This window comes from Mucor velutinosus, assembly GCF_035048745.1.
Source record: "Mucor velutinosus strain NIH1002 chromosome Unknown tig00000268, whole genome shotgun sequence".
Taxonomy (NCBI): Eukaryota; Fungi; Mucoromycota; class Mucoromycetes; order Mucorales; family Mucoraceae; genus Mucor; species Mucor velutinosus.
The window spans coordinates 647,512-673,404 of record NW_027041917.1 but is presented as its reverse complement, the minus strand read 5'-3'; the positions used below and the strand labels follow the sequence as shown (position 1 = coordinate 673,404).

Genomic DNA, 25,893 nt, shown 5'->3' with positions numbered 1-25,893 from the left:
ATGTGTTTGAATCAGTTAATAAATCTAGAAGTTTTCGTATCTGGTTACTTTTCATAGTCTTCCTTTTTTGAAATCTATCTTAATTTGTTAATACTGTATCTTTGAATACAACAGATAGCAACATTTTGATGTAATACATACCATAGTAAAAAGTCATCATCTTCAAGGTAAAAAAAAAAAATGCGATTGTTTGATTTTCGATGAAAACCATGAGGGATACCTCATGCTTTTTGGTCCCCAAAAAGTTGAGCAAGGGTGGCAGGAAGTTAGTGCTAGATGAAAGCAATGGTTTGATACTATTCTGACGGCCTAAAACGGCCTTTAACACAAGAAATCACGGCTCAAATGCATCTAAAATACGCTGTGTTTTGCGCACAATCGAGTAATAAAGGGTAATGCGTGTATCAGATCGTTGAAGGCCACTTCCATCCAAAGTAAAATGGAGTCAAGCGAGCCATGTAATCATTGTCTGACATATCAATATGCTCGCCGTCTCCATCCGTCCATGGTAACCGGGATTTTGTTGAAATGAAATATATGACAACGAAATATACAAAGATACAGCCATTTAGCCAGGTCATCCTTGGCTGTAGCATCATTCAGCGTACCAGAACAAGCCCAGCCAACATAGACGCAAAGACTCATGTTTGACATGAGGCAAAACTACAGCGTGCATAGTCCCCAACACCTACATATGCGAGCTTAGGCTTTGATGTACTTATATCTGCATGGCAAGATAAGCTGCCTCCTTCGGATCCAAAGAGCTTATCAAAAGCAGCTAATACATCCAATCCGAATTATTGATTTCCATAGCAGTAAACTTATACCCTTTGCATCTCATATCGACATTTATAATTTCCTGGGCAAATACAAGATTTTATTGATATAAAATAAGCAATGTTTAATGTGTACTCATATCAGGCACACGCATTTAATGTGTATTGTATAGTTTTTCATTTTATTTATTGTAAAAAAATAATGGTCTCTCTTGGTTGCTTTTACAAAAAGCTTACAGGTTGAACCACGAGAAGGTGGAGACCAATCTCAACCCAAAAAGTGAAAGTAGGCATGGGGGAAGGGAAACACATGACAACACAGAAGACTTATTACAGAAGACTTATTACAGAAGACTTATTACAGAAGACTTACTACAGAAGACTTATTACAGAAGACTTACTACAGAAAACTTATTACAGAAGACTTACTACAGAAGACTTATTCCAGAAGACTTACTAGAGAAACCCTCACACCAAAGACACGAAACTCTCAAAAGACAAAGTACCAAAGACTTGAAAACCTCAGAGTGTGCCCTTAAAAATCCCCCATGCGAAAGAATACGACCAAATAAATATAAATATCTATATACTAGGACCAGAGAGAGCCAGAGAGAGCCAGAGAGAGCCAGAGAGAGCCAGAGAGAGCCAGAGAGAGCCAGAGAGAGCCAGAGAGAGCCAGAGAGAGCCAGAGAGAGCCAGAGAGAACCAAAAGTATCCAAAGAGAACCAAAAGTATCCAAAGAGAACCAAAAGTATCCAAAGAGAACCAAAAGTATCCAAAGAGAACCAGAGAGAACCAGAGAGAACCAAAAGTATCCAAAGTGAACCAGAGAGAACCAAAAGTATCCAAAGAAAGCCGTCAAGTAGAATAGAACCAGTCTTGAAATACCATAAGCCTTGTATTGTGAACCACCCTGATTCAGAGCATGTTACCATCCGTTATGTGCAGACAAGACAAATATACTTACATGATCACCAGTCTTCTAGTAGCGTCTATTGTTTTTGAGAAAAAAAAAAAAAGATGAAGAAAAAGATAAAGAAAGGACGTGAGATAAAGAGAGAAATCTTTTACCTTTTATACCTTGATTACAGTAGCAACAATTTAAGGAGACACGCAAAAAAACACTTCAAACGCAATTCTGAACGCTACTGGCATCCAGAGACAATGCAACTAATACCATTGGAATCGCCTTCAACTGCCCTACAATATGATATGCATTATTACTACTGTATACACACAAGATATGATATAAACTCATATGGTTTATTTCGTTTATTGATTAAACACAGTCAGCTTGTTTACATTTACATCTTGTATTCGGTTGATAACGGAAAGTGAACAATTTGATTCGCTTTGGATTTGAAAAGTTCGAGCAAAATGTAAACAATAACGGGTTCTTTATCAGTATAGTTTTGCAGTGATTGCAGTATATAAATTATATGTATTCACTATTTTATATGTACAAGCAGAGCTGTCAAAGTTCTGGTGCTACTGTCACCAACAGGATATGCTCTTACTTCTTTGAAAAGAATGTAGGCAAGTTGCACGGAAAACAAACAAACAAAAAGTCATCGTTCAATTAGAGTGAGCATATTGGTAGTAGTGCAAGCAAACCCATTTGAAGCTATATTTTACAATGTGTATCCAAGTAAAAGGCAATCTTGATCCGCTGCTTTTGGGCCTGTAGAACACTTGGGTGACATGACGCCGCCTCAAAATACAGTATTTGCATGATTTTTAAAAAGTGTGTATGTATAAACCAGTTGTCTGTCTTCGTTAGTGCTCAGTAGAAACCTCGCATGTATTTCATAATTAGTATTGCCATCTATTTGCTAAAAATTCCTAGTAACAGGAGATGTGATGGCCCTTACACTTTAATAAAATGGACATTTGGCATTAGGTTCCCAAGCGTATATGGTATTATAGCATTGCCTTAGTGGCTGCTATAGTATAGCCTAGTAGTGGTATCTCAATGTACAGTACATCAAACCTCAAGTGCCATTTGCAATTTTGAATAGCAAGAAAGTTTGCGTTTCATATTAGGCCATTTATTTGAATATGTAATAAACAATGATTAATCCGAGTGTCAGAAACAAAATGTGCTTCAGAATCAGGCAAAAGTAGAGAGAATAAGCTACTATAATACTTTTTTTCAAATTGCAATCCTCTTTATATTAGCTTCAAGATCGTAGATTACATTGATATCAGAAGCACTCAAAATCAATTGAATTCTCGCTTAACGTCTATTCCAGATTGGACAGATTTTGATCCAAAAACGACTTGATTCATCTATTTTGCAGAATTGGACTATATTAGATGCGATGATCATCTTATACTTTCTAATGCATTTCTGGAGTGCTTTTCAAGGCGCATCGAATGATGGTGCTTATGGCAGATGTTTATAATAAACGCATCGAGCAATATCAAAAAATATGAAATGAGGTTTCTAGCAAAAATGTCAAAAACTTACATATAAAAGATACACAAACGACGTTTCAAGGGTTGCTTTGGATCGATAGCAACATTTTGATGTAATACATACCATAGTAAAAAGTCATCATCTTCAAGGTAAAAAAAAAAAATGCGATTGTTTGATTTTCGATGAAAACCATGAGGGATACCTCATGCTTTTTGGTCCCCAAAAAGTTGAGCAAGGGTGGCAGGAAGTTAGTGCTAGATGAAAGCAATGGTTTGTCGTCATTCAGGCGGCTCAGAAAGATCTATATGGCACGATATGAAGGCTTGAAAGCTGTCAGATTTGGCCGTTTTTTATACATTTGCTTGCGATGACCTCAATATCATAGCATAGGAGGATAGCTACGATTTTGATTAGGTTGAATTCAAATAAATGATACACATGCTTGGCTTAGCCAAGTGAACAGAGTTTTCCTTTGAGGGTACTTTGACTCAACGCTATCCAATATTCGTGCGGTTTGATTCAGTGGAAATTTGATCCAAATTGAATTCGATTTAGTGGAATTCGTTGGTTGCAGGCAAGACAAAGCATCAATGAGATCAATTTGAGAGCTATTGCGAGAGCTGCAACCCTATAGAATAAGGCAAGCCTTTTTAGATGCATTGCTAATAATTTGGCGCCACAAATCATGAAAATATCCATTCTAATTCAATACTTCTCTTTCTAACAGGGCGAACAACAATGATTACATACAACCAAGCGTGAACTAGTAATTTCTTACGCGCACAAGCCCAAACTTTGATAATACAAGAAAGTAGAGGGTGCACTGCCAGCGGAATTGTGTCAAGTGCTTTGAAGGCAAATCAGTTTTAATCTTCTTGTTTACATTGCTGCTTGAATAACCTTCATTATTGAATTCAATATAATTGAATTTAATATAGTCTATACATTCAAATTGATAGGAAAGTCTGGTGAAGTAGTCCTCTGTGATCTTGCATCTCTCCAAATGGAGATAACAAAAATACTCTACTCTTCGAGTTTCTGAGTTAGGCGATTGCAATGAAAATTCATACTGGCAATTGCCAACTGTTGATTTCGATTACCTTTGCCAAATGATGTCTTACGAACTCGTCCAATTTCTAGTGCTCTAAACATAAAAGGCATTGCAAGCGATCAGGTTGAATGGAATAACCGTAAGCTGCTGTTATTCCAAAGCCATCCATAGCTAAGATTGTTTAAGTGTGCCTCTGCATTCGGCAGCGGCTATGATGCAACTGAAGTAGATCTTTGTTGTGATATCCGGCTGGGTGAGCATCAACTCTAATAACTAGCGTGGTAAATTTGAGAACGCGAAGAAATTCTGATTGAAAACGGAAAAAGAGCCATAAATCCTGTAAGATTCGCCTTGTAACTAACAAATGTTCTGCGCAACTTTGACTGCCGAGAATTGGAAACACCCACTTTTAAATGGATTATCTATCACACTTTATATCAGCCGTTGAAATACCTTTGAATATGCTCTTGTTGCACTCCACATAACATTAAAGGTATGCTCAGTTTTAGGGAGAAGTGTGGATCAACTATTTTGGAATGTAAAAGGCATTACAATGTTTCTTTTATCAAAAAGTATATTGATATACACGCAGCTTAGAGATTTTAGGTGGCGAAATGTTACATATGATCAAACAGTGGGATGCTGTTGCTGCTAAAAGACATGCATCAAATCCTCTGCAATATTCAATGAGTATAAGGAGACAGCCGCTAGCCTTTAGCAGGAAATGTCATTAGTAAATGATGGGCAGTAGAGATTGTAATTCAAATTTCTAATATACTATAGACGAGCCAATGAAATCATGTTGACAAGATCGGCTTACCCCTGAATAGTTTAAATTAATAACGGCATTGGGCAGAGAGGACACAAGAGCCATCCAATTGAATAATTCATAATAGTCGCCAGTGGTAGTTACCAGTCTTATTGCCATCAACACCTAGCGTTTCTATCTTAGGAATAGATTTATAGTATATTTGCGTGTACACTAAATCGCAGTTATTGCAAATGCAAATGTATTTATTCTTTTTATACGGAGGGTGACATTATGTATGTACGATGATATATATTACAAAACTGTGTGTACGCACAGGCATATTATAACTCTAATTTTGTGTTTGTTTGCTACTCAACAGCATCTAGATTTAATTCGATTGGTGATCCTCGAGTCTAGCCAAAATCGTCCCGTTTTGTCAGATTTACATTGTTTCAGGAACTCTAGTATGAGCGATTCCGCCTTGTCCCTTTTGTCGTTTTTCAACCAGGCATCCATCATGACACTATAGGTCACTGTATTCGGCTGATGTCGCTGACTCTTCTTCATCAGTTCAAATATCTTTTCAGCGGTTTCTGGCATCTGGCTCTTTCCACAAGCATCCATGAGAATGGTGTACGTAAACGTGTTGGGTTCGACAGATTGTGCTAGCATATCGCGGTGCACTTTTAGGGCCCCCTCAATTCCAATTGATTCTGCCTGCATTTTCAGCAGGATGGTATAAAGAGCTGCATCAGTCTTGACACCCGACATGGCTGCTTGATGTGCAATGTGGAGTACAGCTTCTGGCATATTGGGGTAATCGTCGTGTTGTTTGGAGAGTGATTTTAATATACAAGATATAACGACTTGATTAGGCTGAATGTTGTCTGATATCATGATTTGAAACCATCGAAATACAGATTTGATGTCATGTCGTCGAGATGCTGCTTCGATGAGTGCGCTGTAAGTGTACACATTGGGTGGAATATTGCTTTGAAGCATCTTGTTGTAAAAGTGAATGCACATCTTTGAATGTCCCGCATGTCCATTGGCTCGAATCAATTCGGTATATGTTGCTGCATCAGGCTCGACATCCAGCTGATTCATCGTTTCGAATATAAATGCTGCCCTATCTGCTGATCCCTGTGCTGCAAAGATTTGTAGTACGGCGTTAAAAGCTTTGATGGTAGGCCGCTGCTTTGTTTCAAGAAATTGCTCAAAGGTCTTTAGCGACTCGTGGTACTTTTCTTGCCGCCGGTATGCGTTCATCAGATTCACATACACCATCTCGTTGATTTTCACCTTGTCTGCCATGCTTTGTTGCACTGTATCTAGCACTTGTTGCGCCTTGTGCAGATCACCGTTTACCAAAATTCTCCATATCAGCTCGTCCAACGCATCTGCTCTGTTGGCTTGCTTTTTCTTTGGTAATCCCATCACAAATTCGTCAATCAAGCCATGTGCTGTTGCCGCGCTTTGCTGGTATCCATGACAAATGTACGCTAAACGACCGAGATCAGCGGCTGACAAGTACCTGCTATCATATTCCGAAATGCCTGAACCATGCAACGCTATCAACTGCAGCTTTGATTTCAGCTGGTTCCTGTCCAAGCGTTTGTCCTTCATCACCATCATCATCAGCTGAATGCACGTATTTCGCGGTAATTTCGACGGATCCACTTTGCCCTTTTTACCCTCCTTGTGAAACTTGTAAAATGTGGTCCACGCTCCATGATGGTCCCCTGTTCGGATCGCTTTCAGCAGTTGTTTGTGATTAGATATGGGAATCTCCTCGATGGATGACAGAAATGATTCGATTGAGCTTTGGTGAAACTGGACATACTCTAATAATTGATCAAGCTGCTTTTGTCGAAATTTCGATGCTCTGTTGGAGAATCCCGTCAGTTTTTTCGCAAAATTCAAGAGGGCGTATAAGGAGCAGCACATGGTCAAGGGTATTGTATCGTCGTCATGTCGAGAAGCAAGGGTAACAAATATGGACCAGGCTTGGTCGGCATTGCGAAGTTGTATAGCATAGTCTAAATCAGCCAAGGTCAGTCTATCGGACAGGTTGAAGAAATTGAGAGCTCCATGCAGTCTGCTCGAGGGATGCTTCCGTGAGGGCGAAGAGGGTGCTGGCAGTACAGTGGTCGCTGGTATTTTCTCCATGACAGCTGCTGTCGCTGGTGAGGGGGAACAAGTTGACATTGCTCGAACATTGAGTAGAGATCGTTTGCTGTGTTTGGGTATGAAAGATGGTGTTGAGAATAGGTTTTGTTGTAGTAATTGCTGCTCTAGTGGAGGAAAAGTGTTGAGCAAGGCTCGCAAGTGTGAATTCCGCCTGCATGTGGTTGAAATCACAGAACTTTTCCCAGTATCTACAGTTGTACTCACAAGTCTCGACACATCTTTCAAATGAGTCGTAGACTTTCGCATGTGTACGGGTTGGGAAACTGAATGAACTGTTAAAATTTCGTCCTAATTGTAAATATTTGATAGGTTTTGTAATGTGTCAAGGTCGGTCGTGGGGTAAAAAAAAATGCCTTGTTAGTTCCCGGAGAAGAGAAAGTTTTGGGACAGATACATTTTGCTAGGCACAGAAGTGGACTGTTATAGTGACTAGACGATGACGCACCTGCCATTTGCTCAAATGTGTCAAAATTGCATTACCCAGATGCCACATTGCTTCGTGCAACACCATCCTTCTTATGACAAGTTCATCATATTAAAGAATAACGATGCTGTGATTGTGGCAGCAAGAATCAACGTTTAAATACAGACTTGCGATTTCTTTCATGATGGATATCCCGTAATGGCATTGGGCATTTGGTAATTCCATGTGCATACGACGACGGACATCGCTTCAGCATCATCCAACTATTATCATTTGCCACTTCTAAACGAGGAAATGAAGCTGCTTGTGGATACAAATTCTTCCAATACGTTGTCCTGAGAGGTGCTCTGGCATACGGTGAACAAGCACTGTCAAAATGTATGGCCAAGGTCAAGATGTATAGCCATCCCATATTTAGCACATTTACAACCAACGGATGTAGAATCTTTCGATTATACCTGAGCTTCTATCATTATCACTACATCAATATCACAATTAGCATTACGTACTAGATGGTGTAAATTGAGTTAGATTTCTGCGGCATTATAGATCAAGTGCCACCTGGTAGATAGATATCGACTTAAATTCGCATTTGAGTGAGTAATTTGTAACAATTAAATATACTATAGAGAAAAATACACAGCCAGAACAATAAAGCATACTTAATCTAAAATACAGTGCTCTTCAATTCTCAATCCCTTATTGTTAGCTGCAAAAAATATCGATTGCCTACATGAGATACCCATTTTGCCGTCAAGCAACCAGTGAATTCCATTTAAAGGCCCGCTTGGCATTTGTTCTAGATTGGTCAGATTTGATCCATTTTCGACTTGATCAAACTATTTTGCTTGATTCGACTATGTAAATTGTGATGATCATCCTATGCTTCTTTGAGCTTTCTTGCAGTGCTTTTCAAGGCGCATCCAATGGTACCAAGTAATATAAATGTTTTGAATAAACTTATTCAATAATTTACGAAAATATGAAAAGAGGTTTCTGGCCAAAACGTGGAAATTTTACATATCAAAGTCCCAAAAAGATGATTTCAGGCGTTGCGGTAGATCGATAGAAACATCTTGATTTAAGATATACCATAATAAAAGTCTTCATTATCAAGGTCAAAAACGGGATTGTTTGATTTTCGATGAAAACCATGAGGGGTACCTCCTGCTTTTTGGTCGATTTTTGTCCATGTTTTTTTTGGTCCCCAAAAAGTTGAGCAAAGGTATCAGAAAGCAAGTGATAGATGAAAGCAATTATTTGAAGTTATTCTGGCGGTTTAAAACGACTCCAAACACGAGAAAACACGACCCAAATACACCAACATTACACTGTTTTCACATATTTATGAGTAGGCAATGCCAACGCTATCATGTTGTCTGCCCGTAAACGGATTGTTCCCATTGACACAGATGCGGAACATTGGATTACAGTCAGTTCTGCAGTTACAGGCGGTCTGGATGACGCTCATTTAGTTGTAGTTGTCTGAAAATTGAGACTTCGATATGTGTTAGGAGCAGCTATGGTGAGAGCATGACGCATTAATCTAATCTATGCTACCAACCATATGTCATACTGATCTGTGCGGCAATGAGTCCCCTAAGGACAAGCTCTTTTTATCTTATCTCTGATGCTGTCAATATCAAACCCTGTTGTAAACTTCTATTTGTTTCCCTTTTTTTTCCTTCAAAGAAGGAAGAAAGCAATTGGCAAATTTAAAATATTGATATTTCAGCAACCATCAAGAATGGCTTGCAGTACTACTTTTTTTTTTTATTTCACTTCAAATCAGAAATCACTCATATCACTGTCTTCAGCAGAATTGTACTCTGATGAGAGAGGGGAAGTGAGGGCGTAATCAAGATATTCTTCGTCAATTTGTAGACGTATTGAATCAAGATCGAGTAACAAATGCCTTACAGAAAAACATGAAAATTGGATTGCTCGAGCTTTAGGGGAACGTAAATAAAACTGCTTCTTGGTTATCAAATATCTATAACTATCATTTGGCATAATCTTGAGGTACATTGCTCGATTAGTCTTCCTGATTCGTAACCAAAGATACGTTTCCCTAGAGTAATACAACTCAAGCGCCAGCAGGGTTCTCTCTGCGTATTCAACAGCTGCCTCGTTGTCCGAATCGTCCATGTCACGAGTAAAGTAATTGCACGGCATTAACCGATACGTAAATTGTTGGAATGCATTATGCTCCATGTTGATGCGTACTATGCCATTCTGACGCAAAATAGGGCAATTGACCAAGTTGAGTACGCTCAGTTCACGGCACATGTCAGTCAAAGCAAGAGAAGTAGCAGGGCTTAACTGAGCACCACAAATCTCCAATGATTTCAGTCGAGTATAATGATTTGAAAAGTAAAAGTCGGTGCAATCACTAATGTCTCGCGCAATAAACCTGATGTTTTCAGCATCCGGATAGTCAAATAGAATGTTGAAAAAGACAACGTTTTCATCTTTGACAGCTATTTTCCTATAAAAATCGTTTCTATCATCCACATCAAAGTCGCGATAATTTAGCAAGTCAATTTCCAGGTGATCTGCTGGCATGTGTACTTGTGATAAGTACCAGGCGTGTGTTTTTGTATTTGCATTGGGTGGTATGTGCACGGAAAAGGTTGTTTCGTGATTTAGCTCTTGTGATTCTTTTCCTTCAATTGTCATTACGATTGTCAAGGTCCCTCCCAAAACATGATGATATCCAATTTTCACAATGTTGATATCGCTCTTCGCTGTGTTGAATATCGTAGTAATAGCATCTCCCACTGTTATTCTATACGTCAAAGTATAGTTTGCCACGTTTTTCAAGGGCTCGATTAGCTGTTCTGTGTTTGTGGTGATGTATGCGTCTGTTTCATGGATGTTTAAAGTGATGCTTTGCATATTTGGGTACTTGAACATCAGATACTGAACGAAATGAGGAAAGCCGGCAGAGACAATGCTGAGATTCTTCAGACTAGTGACCTGATAGAAGTTAGCATTATTAACAGGCCAAGTTGAAAGGGTTGCGACATCCATTGGTGTGCCGTCATATTGAACATAGGCCTCAGTACTTAATTGAAGTTGTTGTAGTTGCAAGCAGCGACCTATGATTTGCTCCAGTTCTGCTATGTTGCCAAAGGGTGCTTTCACAGTCAACGTCGTCAAGCACTTGAATTTATTGAGCTGGTTCATCAAGTGTGTTGGTGAATCAGGAATCTCGTCGAGGGTAATATCTACAGTTGTTAAACTGTTCTTGAAAGTCGATAAAGCTTTACTGTAGCTGTCGGTAAAATAGTATGTAGAGGGAATGACACTGAGCTTATCAAACTTGGTTATGGATTCTTGAGCGATTTTGGTAATAAGTCTATATAGCATATCAGTGTCATCGCCACCTAATTCTCTGATGTTGGAAGTAAAGAGAAACGGCAAGATTGCTTCGAGGATGTTGTTGTCATAATGGCATAGACTGAGGTATTTCACATGTTGGCCTTTGGTTTGATCTTTTGTCAAGTACTCCATTAGCTTTTTTCTCTTCACCTCATTATAGAGACACAGATGCAATGGTTTCTCGAACATGGCCTTGGCAGCAGGATCGTTCCAGTATTTGCAGACCAGTCTGCATTCTCCAATTGATTCGGCTGAACCCAGAAAAATGAACACGGCTATAAGAACCTCTATGGGTAAGGATTGGATATTTGCCATGTCTTTTTAACGAATAGAGAAGAATGGGAAGGATGATCTTCTTTACAATCAAGAAACCTCAGGCCATGTGAAAGGCAGCTGAAGCTCAAATTGCATGAAAATTGATATAGCAAACACGACTTGTTTATTCAAAATAGTATGATGTTGATCAATTGGCGTTTACTCTCGCAGGCCCATGTAACCCTTTCAAGAATAAGAGTGCTGAGGCTCGACACACCTTGAAGAGCTATCTTGTTTCTAACAAGCAATCATGAATGAGGCGTAATATGGAGCGCGTTGGCCGCACTGGCAAATGCTGGCTGTTGCTGTAGCTCTACATCTGTATTTGAGTAGGACCGTTTTAGCCACTCATTTTCAAATCGAAACACAACCCAAATCCATCTCCTGACGATTTCCGCCACATCAATGCAAATGGGATGCACATGGTATACGTGGGAACCAATCTTTAGCAGCCGTAGACTGCCGTTAACGCCTACTGCTGCGATATAATACAATGGATCAGAAAAGTATAAATCCTTTCGAAGTCGTATAACTGAACTTTCTGCTGTGTCTATTTGCACAAGGCCCCAATCCATGGCAAGGTCCCATGCAAATGCAAATGCGCTATTGAACATTGCTGAGAAAAGCCATAACTGCCACACTATATCGTTTTGTGTGATGCCATTAAAGACATCTGCGCTGTTGTTTGGTTTGGTATGGTACCCTAGAAAGACGACAGGTATGCTGGAGGCATATTTGAATGCGTTGATTAGCTTGCTGTTGTATGGATGTTGCTGGGCGTAGTAATCGCAGAGACATTGCTTTAGACGGATCAAATATGGAATGCTTTTGCTAAATTAGTGATCCGCTTCAACACCTTGTTTCTTACTATGAATTACCTGGTGATGAATGGTGCATACTTTGAATGAGGCACATGAACTACTCGCATTAGGTTTATACATAGGCCTGTGAATACGCCAGAGAAGCTAATCAGGATATCTGCCACCAACACATCAGAGAAATACACAGGACAGCTTTTTATTAATCGACCCAGGCACTTGAAGAATCGCTGTCCATCTTGAAAATACAATACCAAAGCTATTGTCATTGCATAGCACATTATCACTGGGCCAAATTGACTCAAAATGTTTGTACGCTGATTGAAGATGGCGTGCTCCAGCAGTATGGCATGAAATGCGAGCAATGCTGTTAATGCTGTTGCCATAAACACCAGCGGTCTTCTTTTGTGCAGCGGTGATGTCGCATGTAAGAGTGCATTGACATCAATGCGCTGCCAATGCGAGATTGTGAGCACTATGATCCAGCTCCATAAACTGAGGCAGATCAAAGCCAAAGGCTGATATGATTCAGGGACAGCCAAGATTTCTTTTGAATATAAAGACATTTGGCAATAGTAAGGAAAGTGGAAAGAATGCCTGGGTTCATTCGTCTTTACATTGTTATCGCATTCTTTCCCTTTAGTACATATTAAACTGCTGTCCAACACAAACAGGCGAAAATGTCACATTTTTAATTGAGACTCCACTTTTTTTTTTGAAATGTGAATGATCCTTGCTGTTTGTTTGCTATTTAGCTCGTCTTTCAAGCATTACAAATCATCATGTTTATCACTAGAAGGGCCTTCTCAACATGTCGCACCTTGATGCATGAGAATCCATTGGTAAGCAAAAGCACGAAGCACAGGACATCTCATCAAGACTAACAATAGTACAGGGATTGCCTCGACATAAACCAGCACCTACCATACCACGAGCACAGCGAGGGTTGCCCAAAAAGATGCCAATTGCTGGCGTAAAGAATGTCGTAGTTGTAGCATCTGGAAAGGGTGGTGTTGGCAAATCCACAACAGCAGGTAATTCCTTAGAACAGTAACAAGTAGAAATATACAACTCACATTGACATGAACAAAAGTCAATATTGCTTTGGCAGCTGCTGGTATGAAGCAAAGAGTAGGCATCTTGGATGCAGACATTTTTGGACCCTCTGTGCCTAAATTGATGAACCTGAAAGGAGAGCCTGAACTGACCGAGACAGGTAATGGGAGGATTCCATGTACAGTGATGCCTAGCACTCACTGATTATACACCATTGGTATAGGTGATCGACTCATCCCGCTCACAAACTACGGTGTCAAATGCATGTCAATGGGTTTTTTAGTGGATCAAGATGCACCAGTCGTATGGAGAGGATTAATGGTAATGAAGGCGCTTCAACAATTATTACATCAAGTGGATTGGGGACAGCTGGATTTACTGGTGATTGACATGCCTCCAGGAACAGGTGATGTCCAGCTCACCATCAGTCAGCAAATCGTAGTGGATGGTAAAGTCATTAAATATTAGGGTTTGTCATGGGCCACCCACTCATCTTGTTGATAGGTGCTGTCATTATCTCCACGCCTCAGGATATTGCACTCATAGACGCAGTGAAGGGCGTCAACATGTTTAAAAAGGTCAATGTCCCGGTAAGTACAGGACTAAAAGAACTTTTGCAGCATGGCTTACTATTTGATAGATCCTGGGCATGGTACAAAATATGTCACTTTTCATCTGCCCCAATTGTAATCATGAATCCCATATCTTTGGCCATGATGGTGCTGCTCGTATGGCCGAGGATTTTAATGTTCCTTTGTTGGGCCAAGTGCCACTCCATGCTGATATCTGCACACTGTCAGATTCAGGCAGACCCATCGTCATTTCCCAGCCTGATAGTCCCTTCTCTAACCATTACCGTTCCATCACTCAAAACATGCTGAACCGCTTAAAAGAAATCAAATAAAGGATTGATTTATAATATATAAATTTTATTTGAACATTCGAGATAGGGTAGTTTGAGCCGAAATATACTGTAATTCTTCTGCTTCAAATGGTTTTTGTATATAATGTTGGTTGTTGTGTTTGTTGAACGATTAAATAGTTTATTCGGAAACGTACTTGTCCTTGATATCCTTCCATTGTTTCTAATAGATGGAGCTTGTCAGTATCAACTTGATCCCTCACTCGAAATATATACTTACGCCCTTGTTGAGATGGTCCCAAACCTTGGTGGAGGTGGAATCGAAGGCAACCTCAAAGGCGATGGCACCAACAAAGATGGAGGTAACAAAGACAGAGTTCTTCTTGAAGAAGGTGTTGTAGATGGTGCGGGTCAAACCAGAAGCAGGTGCAGCAGGCATTTTTATTAGTGTAGAGAGTGGGGAGAAGTAAAGAGAGAGGTGTAAAAACAGAAATGTGGAGTTTTTTTCTTTCTCTAAATTAACAAGCAGGGGATTTTAGGATAGCCATTGCTTGGAGTTGTGGAGGTGTGACGTAGGAAGACTGCACCAACTAGACATTGCAGACCAGCTACATCAATGTATATGGCCATCTTCAATACGAACTATCTTGATGTAGAGCTATTTATCTTGAAAACAAAAGATTGTATCCTCTCCTCCATACATAGGAGTGCATGATATGGCTAAAGCATATAATCGGCATAGCCTCGCTCCTTGTTTAAAAGTTCTTTGAAAACAGCACATCTTGCACTAAACCATGGCTGGACCTCAAATCACAAAACCTCTTTATTTTGGAAAAACCTGTCGAATGTTCAAGTTGATTCTAGTTGTCTTCATGTAATCACCAAAGACCTTCCAGTCCTCATCATCGACGAATTCAGGCAACATGTATTCAGGCAATGTGTTTTCCAAAATCCGAGGCACACCTAATAGAAATGTCAGTTCATCGTTCATCTAGCTTGTATACGACATGGTACCATGATAAGCTCTCCTTGCAATGGCAGTCATCACAATTATGTCTCCACTATTCAGTTTGAGAGGAATTGGCTTGGTATCTCTTGTATTACCGCCGATCAGGTATATACAGGAATGGCCCAGACTCATAGAGATCAATGGTGCCTCCATGTTGATCTCACTCTGATCTACATGTCCCATCAATGTGGATTGCAACTGATAAAAATTGATAATACCAGCTTCTGGCTTGAAATCAGCACCTTTGTACTGGTTCTTCCAAGGGGTCTCTGCATCCTGGCAACCGATATCTTCAGTTGCTGTTACTACAGCCTTCATCAAGTCATAGATATCATTGGGTATGGGTATGGGATCATCTAAATTGTACTTTTTGGTTCCCCAATGATATTGATAGCCCAATGTAACCCAACGTTGCTTTTTTAGCATTTGGGTGGGGGAACTTGCCACTCGACCACTTTTCCCACTGATGTCAGAGTACATGCTGCTAGCGACAGAGAGTGTATCGTCGTTTGCATCTTCAATGGCAGTAGGGTACATGTCGTTTTCATCTTGTGGTACAGTCTTGGAAGGAATGTAGTAATTGGCATCACCAGGCACAAGAGAGCCTTTCTGTTCCTGTTCGTACAGCGGCCAAACGCCATCTTTAGGGACATAATAATGCCCATCGAGGTTGGAAGTATGAGGTGGTTTAGCGTACTCTCTTAGGCAGTGTTTGACTAGCCGACGTTGGGCTTGTGGTGAAAATGCATTTGGAATAACAATCAAGCCTAAAAGCATCAAGAACAGGAGATTAGATTAAATGTTGTCCCGGCCCATCTAGACATGTACCTGGTACGTTCTTCATGATCAGGGCATATGTTGATCTGTGAGGCATATCACCAAAAGCATTGGATAGCTGGCCTAAATCATGTTTCAATGGTACCTGCACAATGTTTTCTTGTACTTGTGTGGTGTTGTTGGATAGGTTGCTGAAATCCACAATTTCTCGAGCTTCAGTATCTCTGACAAGTCGAGATTTATAAACCCTCTCTGCGTAACGAAATGGTGATTGATTAGCATAGAGTGCACGGTTCAATCGTTTTGCCGCGTTTTCCTTTTGTTGCTTTTGCCAAATCTTGAACTGTCGTTTTGATTTAAAATGTTGTTGGTAATTGCCAGTTTCTGTTTGCATTCTTTTAGTATTTTGAATGTAGAAAAGAACTTGATGAAACAAAAAGTTTCATATCAATACCAAGAAATCAAAGCCACATAAACACATATTTATGTTGTCAAATATGAATATCCGGGATGATTCAGATGGAAATGTAGATGAATTTGAGACAACAGATGTTGTACTCAGTAATATTTGAGATTTAGGCTTTGGTATGTGTAACAACAGAGTATATATTAGTCGAGATTGTGCTACACTCCATATGTCCAGCGTACATTTGCCACTCTTTGCTTTGATTAGATGTGCAAATATATACACCTAAAAGCACAGCCAAAATACGATTAAATCTCCTCTGTACGGTACAGAAATCGATCATCAATGTTTAACAATCAAAAGTTCTTCAAAGTTCTGTCCATACCCATAACTCACTCACGTGTGCATTCTCCTTTTGCTACATTATGGACATTTGATACATGGGGACTGCAAGGGGGTATCAATGTTATCATTCATATCGATGCTGAACGGTCTTTTGAATCAAGTCAGTTTATCGGGTAAGCAATTCTATACACCCAAAATCTCCAACACCCAAGACTTTCACAAAAAAAAACATGTAAAGCTTCTTTGTTCTTTCAATCAGCAGCAAAAAAGCTTCAACCATGTACAACAATGAAAAATGAATGGGGTCAAGTTGCATGTTTTCCTTGTAAATTGACCGAAAATTTTCTCAATTAAATGAGCGATGTGTGAGATTGTATTCATTGACTCGACAAAGAGTGCGTGTAATTGATTGTGTGTAAGCTGATAATCGTTCATTTGTCTCTCTTTCTTTTTTTCTTTCTTTTTTCTACCAAAATATTTTTTTCTTTGTATTCTACCTTCTCTAGTTTACCGAGAAATATCATCAACACAACACCAATCGAGTAGAAAGAAGCACATTTACGATCACCTAGCAACCCGAGAAAATTTTATCATTACCTAGCAACGATCTTGTCAATAGCAATCATCGAGAAACATCAGACATAGCAACAAAATGGGTTTATGTCAATCCTCAGAAGAAGACAACCAAGAACATCAAAAGAGCAATGAGATTGACAAGTTACTTGAGAAAGAAAAGAGCAACCGAGAAAAAGATTGTAAAATCTTGCTGCTAGGTAATGTGGATTGATGGAAAGCAAAATTGAGAAAAAAAAAAAAACATTAATCCGTATACACCATGTACAGGAAGTGGCGAGTCTGGAAAATCAACGATATTGAAGCAAATGAAGATTATCAACTTGAACGGTTATTCCAATGACGAATTATTCACATGGAGAGCAACAGTATACAGAAATGTGGTGGAATCAGCGCAGACCATTGTTCAAGCTGTGCGAGATTCTGGTACAGCATTCGAACGCAGTGAACTCAATGTAAATGAACGATAATGTTTCATGTCGATACAACAACACACTTACAACTACACATAGGATAACGTGGATCGAATACTATCATATCGTGTATCTGGAAACCCAAAGAGTCAATTGAGTCCTGAGATCATTGCGCTGACAAAACTATTATGGCAAGATTCCGCAGTGAAATCATGCTTAGCAAAAGGAGAATATGGATTTTATTTGATGGATTCAGCACCATAGTAAGTTGAGGCATTGTTATTTTTTTCATTGTGTATCCATTGCTAAAATAGAAACTATAGCTTTTTTGATTCTTTAGATCGCATTGGACAGGCAAACTACGTCCCAAATGAACAAGATGTCTTGCGGGCAAGACTCAAAACCACAGGCATCACCGAGATACAGTTTCAATTAGGTGGTTTATTAATACAGTAAGTGTTTATTCTTTAATTATCATCAACATGTGAATTCAATTCCCTTTTTAAGTATGTTTGATGTTGGTGGACAACGCTCAGAACGGAAAAAGTGGATTCACTGTTTCGATTCAGTGACATCCATTATTTTTTGTGTAGCATTAAGCGAATATGATCAAGTATTACTCGAAGAGTCTAATCAGGTAATGTAGCATTTTTACACGTAGTGTCTTGCAGTAGAACCGTATCACTAACATGTACACTGTAGAATCGCATGTTGGAGAGTCTGGCGCTGTTTGAGTCCATTGTGAATAGTAGATGGTTCATTCACTCTTCAATCATGCTATTTTTAAACAAAGTAGATGTATTTAAAGCCAAGATTGCTGGTTCGCCACTAGAGAATTATTTCCCTGACTATGGAGGTGGCAATGATGCTAATAAGGCCGCTAAATATATACTCTGGAGATTCCTACAGTGTAACAGAAACAAACTAAACATCTACCCACAGTAAGTTGTACTTGGTCATGTTGATTATCTATTTTGAATATATATATATATTAATTGTTTGATCCTAGTCTAACACAAGCTACTGATACATCAAATGTAAGTGTTTTGCTGTTACTGTATTAATGCACATGTACTGACTTGTATTTTTAGATTCGATTTGTATTTGCTGCTGTCAAGGAGACGCTGCTACAAAATGCATTGAGAGATTCTGGCATGCTATAAATCTTACCTAAACAACAAAATCTAATTTGTATATTTTTTTTTTTTTATTAATTTTCCTTCCTTCTTTTTTTTCATTAATCGTATACCTTCTTTCTTTCTTTCTCTTTTTTTTTTTTCTAATACTACTACAGCTTTACACAATCATCTTTGATCGAATAAAATTAAACAAATCCCCTTTCTCTAATTCACAATCAATTAACAGAAATCTCCTTTTTTGTACATCTCCTTGCTGATCGAACAAATGCCAACATGTTGATCCCAATCAACTGCCAGATAAACTGCATGTGATGATCTGATTTGCTTGTGAGCATGCTTGCAGAGCCATATTTCCATGGTAGAAGCCATTTATTTGGACTGGCATTTCCAATAGATCTACATTATGCGTTTGGGTTTTACTACATGCAATTTATTAGTGGCTCGTTTATTCAAGAGCGATTTGAGGAGCATTCCTGAGATACTCTCTCTTTTTTTTTCTCTATCCTGGATTGCAACTTTTGAACTAGTTCATTGCTGTCTTCCTCGATTATGTCAGCCTGTCTTTCAATGTCTGTCTTTTTCGCAATGTAGTATATGAAGCTTGGATTGTTTTCACGGGAAACTCTCTCGAACTTTGTACACCATAGCTGTTCTATCTCGGCGATAACCTCTATATGCATCATTTTTAATCAATGTCAGCTCCTGTGTACTTTTGAAACTAATAGCAGTAGGTTTTACCAGCAAAATGATTCAACCTAAATTATTAAAGCCATTAATAAGTAAATGCAAGCAGTGCGCTATTATATCGACTTTATACATACCAGACACTCTTCCCTAATGCTTTCACTTCTTCCGCTCTACTTGACATCAGTGCTCTATTAGATCGTTGTTAACAGTTAGTTGATTGTATATATAGACTCTGAATTGTGTGATGCCTACATGACCAAGTTGAAAAATAAAAGGACTGTAAGAAGTGAAAACAAGATAGCCAAGACCATAATCATGTAGTCATCTCCTGCATCTCCATCATTTATGGGATCCCAAACGCCAAAAATAAAGAACCATAATGTTGAGAAAGCTTTGAATGGGTTTCTAAAGTTATTGCTTGAGCTGTTATCGCTGTAATTTACCGTGCTCTCTGTTGATGAACCCAAATTATCCAAAGCCATAAAACCAGCATACTGTTCCTGGAAATAAGCGTCCTCTTTACGTGCTAGTAGCACTATAAAGGCATTTGTGAAGGCAAATATCACTAGCAGCATGATCAAAAGAGTCTTATAAACAGATTTCATCAGTTGAATGATTGTTTCCACTGTAACACCCTATAAATGCAGAACTAGTTTGGTATATCATCAACTTTCACACGAGGTAAAAGCTTACGAAAAATGCAATCGCTCTTAATCTCAAAACTCCATGTAACCAGAGAACGATTGTTGTTATTGCGCTCAGTTCATCCTAAGGTTCAATGCAACTTTAGGAAAAAATATTCATATCGAGAACAACAGCACTTACCAATCCAGGTCTGTCGGTCAGCATTTGCCAAAGATTGACTATTGGAAGTGTCAAGGCAACCAAATCAACGTAATTATAAAAAGAACAAAAGTATTCCCAGCAGTTGAATCCCATCTTGAAAAACTGGCGAGCCTCCTGGTACCACAGTAGACCGCATGAGGCCAGCATCAAAGCAACCGTAAGGACATGCTTGGCATCGCTTGCTATAGACATCCCAATAGTGTAGTCAAAAACTTCGCGGGCAAACAGTACGCCAACCGAGAACGAAATGTAGTACATAGCGTGAACAAAGCAGACTAGGATGAATCTGCATTTGATCTTCTTCTTCCACTTGAAATAAAGCAATGTTTCCAAGACGGTGTCTTTTTGAGCGAATAAATCATTTTCATGCTGGTTTAGGGCGAGTTGCATTAGAACGCTTTGCTTTTTGTAGGCGAATTTTCTTGATTGCAGTCGGTTTGCAATTCTTTCTTGCATTTTAGTCAGCAATCTAATCGGAAAGAGGATCAGCAAGTGATTTTTCGGTTGTTCTTCAGTCTTATCTGGAGAGACTCCTTCATTATTTTGCAGTTTTAGTAGTTGGTGCAAGAAAACCAACATAATCCAATAAAAAGTATTGTCGTCCCTGTTCCAATGATTGTGGATGTGTTCTTTGTCTTCAGTATAAGCATCGTAAGAGCAAAAGTATACATATGGTACAACGCAAACATCTATTTGACTTGGATGGGCGGTAGCTTTATAAAAAGCGTGAAGGATGTCACTTGAAGTATTATACTTGTGTACTGCGTACCAGAGTCTAGCCCGTATTCTTCCAAGTATCAAGCGTGCCCTGACGTTTCCAATAAGAGAGCCCCAATAAGAAATGAGCCGGTCTTTTCGGCAATAATCATATCTCAGTATTTGTTCATTTGTTGATTTGGGCTTGAGATCTGCAAATTCTGTCTTTAGATTCTTGTGCAATGTTTTGGAGGGCAATTCAACATCAATCTCCTCAGAGACTATGGACTGGGCATTCTGCTCAACATGCAAGAATTGCAGCTTCTGGCAGGTGCTTTTGAGAATGTCTTTTTCAAACATTAATACATGCTTTTTTGAGCGCAGGAAATTAGACGTACCAGTGTCACCGCGACTTTGAAGATAGATCAAGGAATCCGTCACCGCAGAGTAACAGCCAGCTCCCAGCTTTTGAGCATGGAATAGCACACGATTAAGTACTAAATTGTACAAAGCGAAATCCCGAGACTCGATGAGAATAGTTAAAGCGTTTTCATTTCGACTCTCAGTCTTGTAGGCATTATCTGTTACAGCCTGTTTGCTCACATAACTGAACAAACTGATTGGGAGTTCTTCGTCTTGAACAACCCGAAAAAGGATATCCCTTCCATCCTCGAACGATGCAAGCAATGCCAATGAGTTACTTCCAGAGGTAGTTGTGAAGTACCTTGACTTCTCCTTCTTCATTTGATCCACACAGCGTATAACTAAATTAATTGTCTTATGATATAGCTTTTTCGAATTCTGTCCATTATATACAGTATGTTAGAAAAATCATCGTCATCAATAAGATATAGATGTATGATGCTTTACCTGCGTTCTTTTGTCTTCCGGCATGAGTTGGATATATTTTAAGGCATTGATAGCGCTTTCTACGTAGTGATACTCGGTGCAAACATTATAGCTTTCAGATGTCAGGTTCCCAAGCGGTAGATAAATTTCCATTGATGTATCAGCAACCTCATCGTCGAAAAGCTCGCAAATTGAAATTGATAGCATATTCTCCAGATGAGTGTTGCAAAATGTGATACCAAGTGAGTCCCAATAGTATATGAAATCCGTTAGTGATGTAGCATCTGAATTATTGACTTCCATTACGGACTCTGTACCGGATTGAGTTTCTTGCCGGCTAGTATCTCTGTCTTCATCAATACTGCTTCTAGGCTCTGGCGTAGTAGGACGCGTCCAGCTCATGGAGGCGTCCCATCTGTACCATATATAGTCGAAAGGCTTGTTGGAATAATATACAGGTGCTTTGAATACACAAATATAAATTAGCCTGTCTTGAGAAGAATGCTCTTTCCTTGATTTCAAATCAGATACGTGCCATAGTTGCACTGTGTGCCTGCCAATCCGCATCACGACGTTCGGGTTTTCCTTTAATCTGAAGCATGTTGCGTTGCTGAAATCGTTTAGGTTGTCGACTAATTCATCGTAGCTTTTTTGCTTTTCAGACAGTGCTTCCGAAGTGGATAATGGTATCCAGTTGTAAGTGAAGTCGCCCTCATCGCCTGATGCATCTCTTGGTTTGAATACATCTAAATCCAAGCTTTGGAACTCGCAATCGTCGTTATCTACAAGTGTTGTATATAGTGCAGTGTATAGCGACCGAGTATCACCACATTTTTCAACAATAAACGGTCTGACATACGAGTTTTTAACCTTCCAGTTCACTTTGATGTCTCTTGTTTGCTTGATTATTGACTTTTCAGCTGCAATATCCCATCCTTCAAAAGTGATCAAGGCATTCTTGGAGCCAACCATACGCTTCAATGGGCGGACTTGTATCAGAAACAACAGTTTACCAGAGTCGTGAAATTGTGCGTAGAACATTTGGTGATTTAGATGATGTTTGCTACATAGATCATTTCCCAATGTTGTCCTCAGAGTGTTGGAGACTAAGCCGGTTTTCATGTGATATATGTTTACTAAGCTTGCCGCTTTAGAGAACGTCGCAATGAAGTTGTTGTCATCGGATAATGCAAGTGGTACCTCGGGCGTTGATGTCTGGAAGGACGTCAGCCGGCATCCGTTCTCAAGAGACCATACTCGTATAATATTCTTGTCGTGTGCTGATACCATCACATTGTCCTTCATAAATGCTGATAGCTGCAGATACGCCTCTGTAAGAGACGAATCAATGGGTTCCCCATCTGCTTGATGCTGATTGACGGATGATGTTCTGTTCAGAAGATGTGTGTCACTCCAAGAAACCCTTACAAACCCTAGTTTTGATCGAGCTGAATAAAATAGCGAGTTAATCTCATACCACCTTTTGAGATTGTAGGCATCAGTGAGATCATAGATCATGATTGTTGCTATTTTAAAAACAGCAAGGAGGCTGCTCGAAAGAAAAACAGCCTTTCCTTGTACCTTTGTTGTATTGTTTTCTAGTTCTATCTTTGCATTTCCATCCATTTGGAACACCACTTGGAACACCAAACACTTTGGTGCACAAGGTAAGTGTAGTCGCAAGCTTGACAATTTGGATAATTCCTCAGCTGGTAAAAAAGAAACTGCTACACGTTCTCCATTTGATGATACAGATAGGAAGTAGAAGTAATTTCCCATATCCTTTGGCATGTGCTTGGTAATATTTTCCTCTATAAAGTAGCCCGTCCCATCCAGAGTTTCTGATCCATCATCATAGAACTTATTCATTTTCAAGTATATCTGTTTGTCTACCCCAAGCGCGTCTGGCCTCTCAACTATGCTTGCAATCCATTTTTTGTCTGCTGAGATGTCAATCAAAATTGCTTTCTCAATAACGAGAGGTATTTTGTCGTCTCTTGATGTTGCTAGAGAGGAACTATCGGATTGCTCTTGGTCGTTTTGTTGCGCCAAAGAATTGCTTGTAATAGAAGCTACTTCATCCATGGGTATAATAGTGTCAGTTGATTGCCGATTTGTGATGGTAGGCTCGATGCTGTGCAGTAAATGTTGTACCTGAGCTACTTGATCTCCGTCTTCGTGATTGGCGCCTTGATTTCCTTCTGGCCTGTCTATTGCTGGTGAAATGTGTTCACTCATTCTTTATAGATGCAAAAGAAGGAAGAGCAATATGTAAGGCAATGCAGTTAGCAGAGGAATGTATATCAAATTTAAATAGGTGATACCTGTACAATGTAGTCGTTCTCATCTTCTTGTATTACAATAATTGTTCCATAACCGCTTTAGAAAGATTCACAGCAATTTAAGGCAGGAATACAATAAGGTATTGCTGAATATTCCAACCGCAGTTAGCAACAGCACTTTGTGGTGACTCAAGTAGCTGTATCCCTTGATGTAGTATTGCAAATATATTGGGCATATAACGCTGGTATATCTCTTGCGGAGTACTTGCGTAGCACGAAGGGTGTAAGGTCTAGCCACTCTAAATGTGACATGAACTGGTCTGTTCAAAATGTATCATTTTTGAGCTTGTTTATTCCTGACTCAACTAAATCATTATACATACTGTAAAGCATTCAGAAAAGTAGACAAACTAAAGAATTATGTACCGTACAAGGTGAATAAACCACCGGCGAAGTCGGTATTGGGGAGGGGGGTTTGGAGGAGGCGCTAAGCCTATCCATCAAGAGCATAACGCATCTATTTTAATATTTGGTAGCATTGGCCTATGAGACGGTTTTACCGTAGTGAAGTGAAGGTAAAAAAACCATGGCAACTAAGCATCTCACCCAACATTTGATGATATTAATCTTGATAAGTGTTTTACCGTAGCAAATTCGGTTTTTCATTTCCATCATTAATAAGCTTACCAACAACAAAATGCATCAAAATTTGCATGAATTAGCCTTACCAAAATTAATATTTCTTCTATTCAAATTAGAAATTGCACGGGCTGTAGAACTACCCTTCCAGAAGATTTCAGCTACCCAAGATGTAATTCATGCTGTGTAAATATAGTTCTAAAGCAAAACACAACCAAATTTGACAACTTTCGAGCCTTCATATCTTGACATTTAGACCTTTCTGAGCCACCGGAGTAACGCCAAACAATTGTACTCGAGTAGTAGTAACTTCCTGACACCGTTGCTCAACTTTTTGAAGACCTAAAAAACATGGCCAAAAATCGACCAAAAAGCAGGAGGGGTACCTCATGGTTTTCATCGAAAATCAACCGATCACGTTTTTCATCTTGAAAATGAAGACTTTTACTATGGCATATAGTAACTCAAAAGGTTTCTCTCTATCCAAAGCAACTTCTGAAATCACTTTTATGAGGTTTTCATATGCGAAATATGGCTATTTTCGCAAAAAACCTCGTTTCAAATTTTATTAACTTGCTCAACAACTTCAATCAAAACATTTATTAAAGTTAGCACCATTGGAAGCGCCTTGAAAAGTACTTCAAGAATGTATTAGGAAGCGCAGGGTGATCTTCACAGTTTATATAGTCGAAGATTATAAAACAAATCAAAGAAGTCGAAAAAAGACATGATCTGTCCAATCTTCAACAGAAAAAATAAACTGAGCTTGAATCAATTTTGGCGACGGCTTGCTGCTAGCTGGCCCAAACGCCTTTCTGATAATGACAATGATGATTGCGATGCTAATTAAATAGGAATCATGAAATAGAAAGGGCAATTGCTTAGCGCAAATATTTTTTTGGGAGCTTTGCCTCATGAAGGTGCCTTTTGCAATGACAATATCTCAAAAAAAAAAAAGTCGCTGTAGATCTTACACAAGCCCTGTATTTGTGCATAACCAGCTTTATGTCGCCATCTTAAGAGCAGCAGCAGCAGCAGCAGCAGCAGCAGCGAGTGGTATGACAATTCTAGTATCAGAAAACGGCGATTGTGATGTACAAATGCTGCATAAAACTTGAATTTTCTTTCACATTGTCCCAATAATAGGCTTCGTTTGATATCAGTGTAAGCAAAAAGGATGCTGAGG

At 39.2% G+C, this 25,893-nt stretch overlaps 8 protein-coding genes across 8 annotated transcripts; 2 read left to right on the top strand and 6 right to left on the bottom strand.

Annotated features, from left to right (window-relative positions):
* Positions 1 to 5,369: 5,369 nt before the first annotated feature.
* On the bottom strand, positions 5,370 to 7,166 carry ATC70_003979 (uncharacterized protein; the record flags this gene model as incomplete). The annotated part of the gene is made up of 1 exon (XM_064823334.1): positions 5,370 to 7,166. One exon carries the CDS (start codon positions 7,164 to 7,166, stop codon positions 5,370 to 5,372), a length of 1,797 nt encoding a protein of 598 aa, XP_064678646.1.
* A 2,233-nt stretch (positions 7,167 to 9,399) lies between these two features.
* On the bottom strand, positions 9,400 to 11,310 carry ATC70_003978 (uncharacterized protein; the record flags this gene model as incomplete). The annotated part of the gene is made up of 1 exon (XM_064823333.1): positions 9,400 to 11,310. One exon carries the CDS (start codon positions 11,308 to 11,310, stop codon positions 9,400 to 9,402), a length of 1,911 nt encoding a protein of 636 aa, XP_064678645.1.
* Positions 11,311 to 11,558: 248 nt separating this feature from the next.
* On the bottom strand, positions 11,559 to 12,694 carry ATC70_003977 (uncharacterized protein; the record flags this gene model as incomplete). The annotated part of the gene is made up of 2 exons (XM_064823332.1): positions 11,559 to 12,135; positions 12,189 to 12,694. The coding sequence occupies 2 exons, from the start codon at positions 12,692 to 12,694 to the stop codon at positions 11,559 to 11,561; spliced, it is 1,083 nt and encodes a 360-aa protein (XP_064678644.1).
* Positions 12,695 to 12,910: 216 nt separating this feature from the next.
* ATC70_003976 (uncharacterized protein) lies at positions 12,911 to 14,088 on the top strand (the record flags this gene model as incomplete). Its single annotated transcript, XM_064823331.1, has 6 exons — positions 12,911 to 12,970; positions 13,024 to 13,162; positions 13,222 to 13,344; positions 13,408 to 13,632; positions 13,689 to 13,774; positions 13,825 to 14,088. The coding sequence occupies 6 exons, from the start codon at positions 12,911 to 12,913 to the stop codon at positions 14,086 to 14,088; spliced, it is 897 nt and encodes a 298-aa protein (XP_064678643.1).
* A 139-nt stretch (positions 14,089 to 14,227) lies between these two features.
* Positions 14,228 to 14,485, bottom strand: ATC70_003975 (uncharacterized protein; the record flags this gene model as incomplete). The annotated part of the gene is made up of 2 exons (XM_064823330.1): positions 14,228 to 14,269; positions 14,327 to 14,485. The coding sequence occupies 2 exons, from the start codon at positions 14,483 to 14,485 to the stop codon at positions 14,228 to 14,230; spliced, it is 201 nt and encodes a 66-aa protein (XP_064678642.1).
* Positions 14,486 to 14,869: 384 nt separating this feature from the next.
* ATC70_003974 (uncharacterized protein) lies at positions 14,870 to 16,226 on the bottom strand (the record flags this gene model as incomplete). The annotated part of the gene is made up of 3 exons (XM_064823329.1): positions 14,870 to 15,009; positions 15,061 to 15,822; positions 15,884 to 16,226. 3 exons carry the CDS (start codon positions 16,224 to 16,226, stop codon positions 14,870 to 14,872), a joined length of 1,245 nt encoding a protein of 414 aa, XP_064678641.1.
* Positions 16,227 to 17,235: 1,009 nt separating this feature from the next.
* On the top strand, positions 17,236 to 18,732 carry ATC70_003973 (uncharacterized protein; the record flags this gene model as incomplete). The annotated part of the gene is made up of 8 exons (XM_064823328.1): positions 17,236 to 17,356; positions 17,427 to 17,611; positions 17,669 to 17,832; positions 17,893 to 18,021; positions 18,077 to 18,206; positions 18,272 to 18,510; positions 18,579 to 18,606; positions 18,661 to 18,732. The coding sequence occupies 8 exons, from the start codon at positions 17,236 to 17,238 to the stop codon at positions 18,730 to 18,732; spliced, it is 1,068 nt and encodes a 355-aa protein (XP_064678640.1).
* Positions 18,733 to 19,643: 911 nt separating this feature from the next.
* ATC70_003972 (uncharacterized protein) lies at positions 19,644 to 24,024 on the bottom strand (the record flags this gene model as incomplete). Its single annotated transcript, XM_064823327.1, has 4 exons — positions 19,644 to 20,030; positions 20,089 to 20,163; positions 20,221 to 21,738; positions 21,808 to 24,024. The coding sequence occupies 4 exons, from the start codon at positions 24,022 to 24,024 to the stop codon at positions 19,644 to 19,646; spliced, it is 4,197 nt and encodes a 1,398-aa protein (XP_064678639.1).
* Positions 24,025 to 25,893: the final 1,869 nt, after the last annotated feature.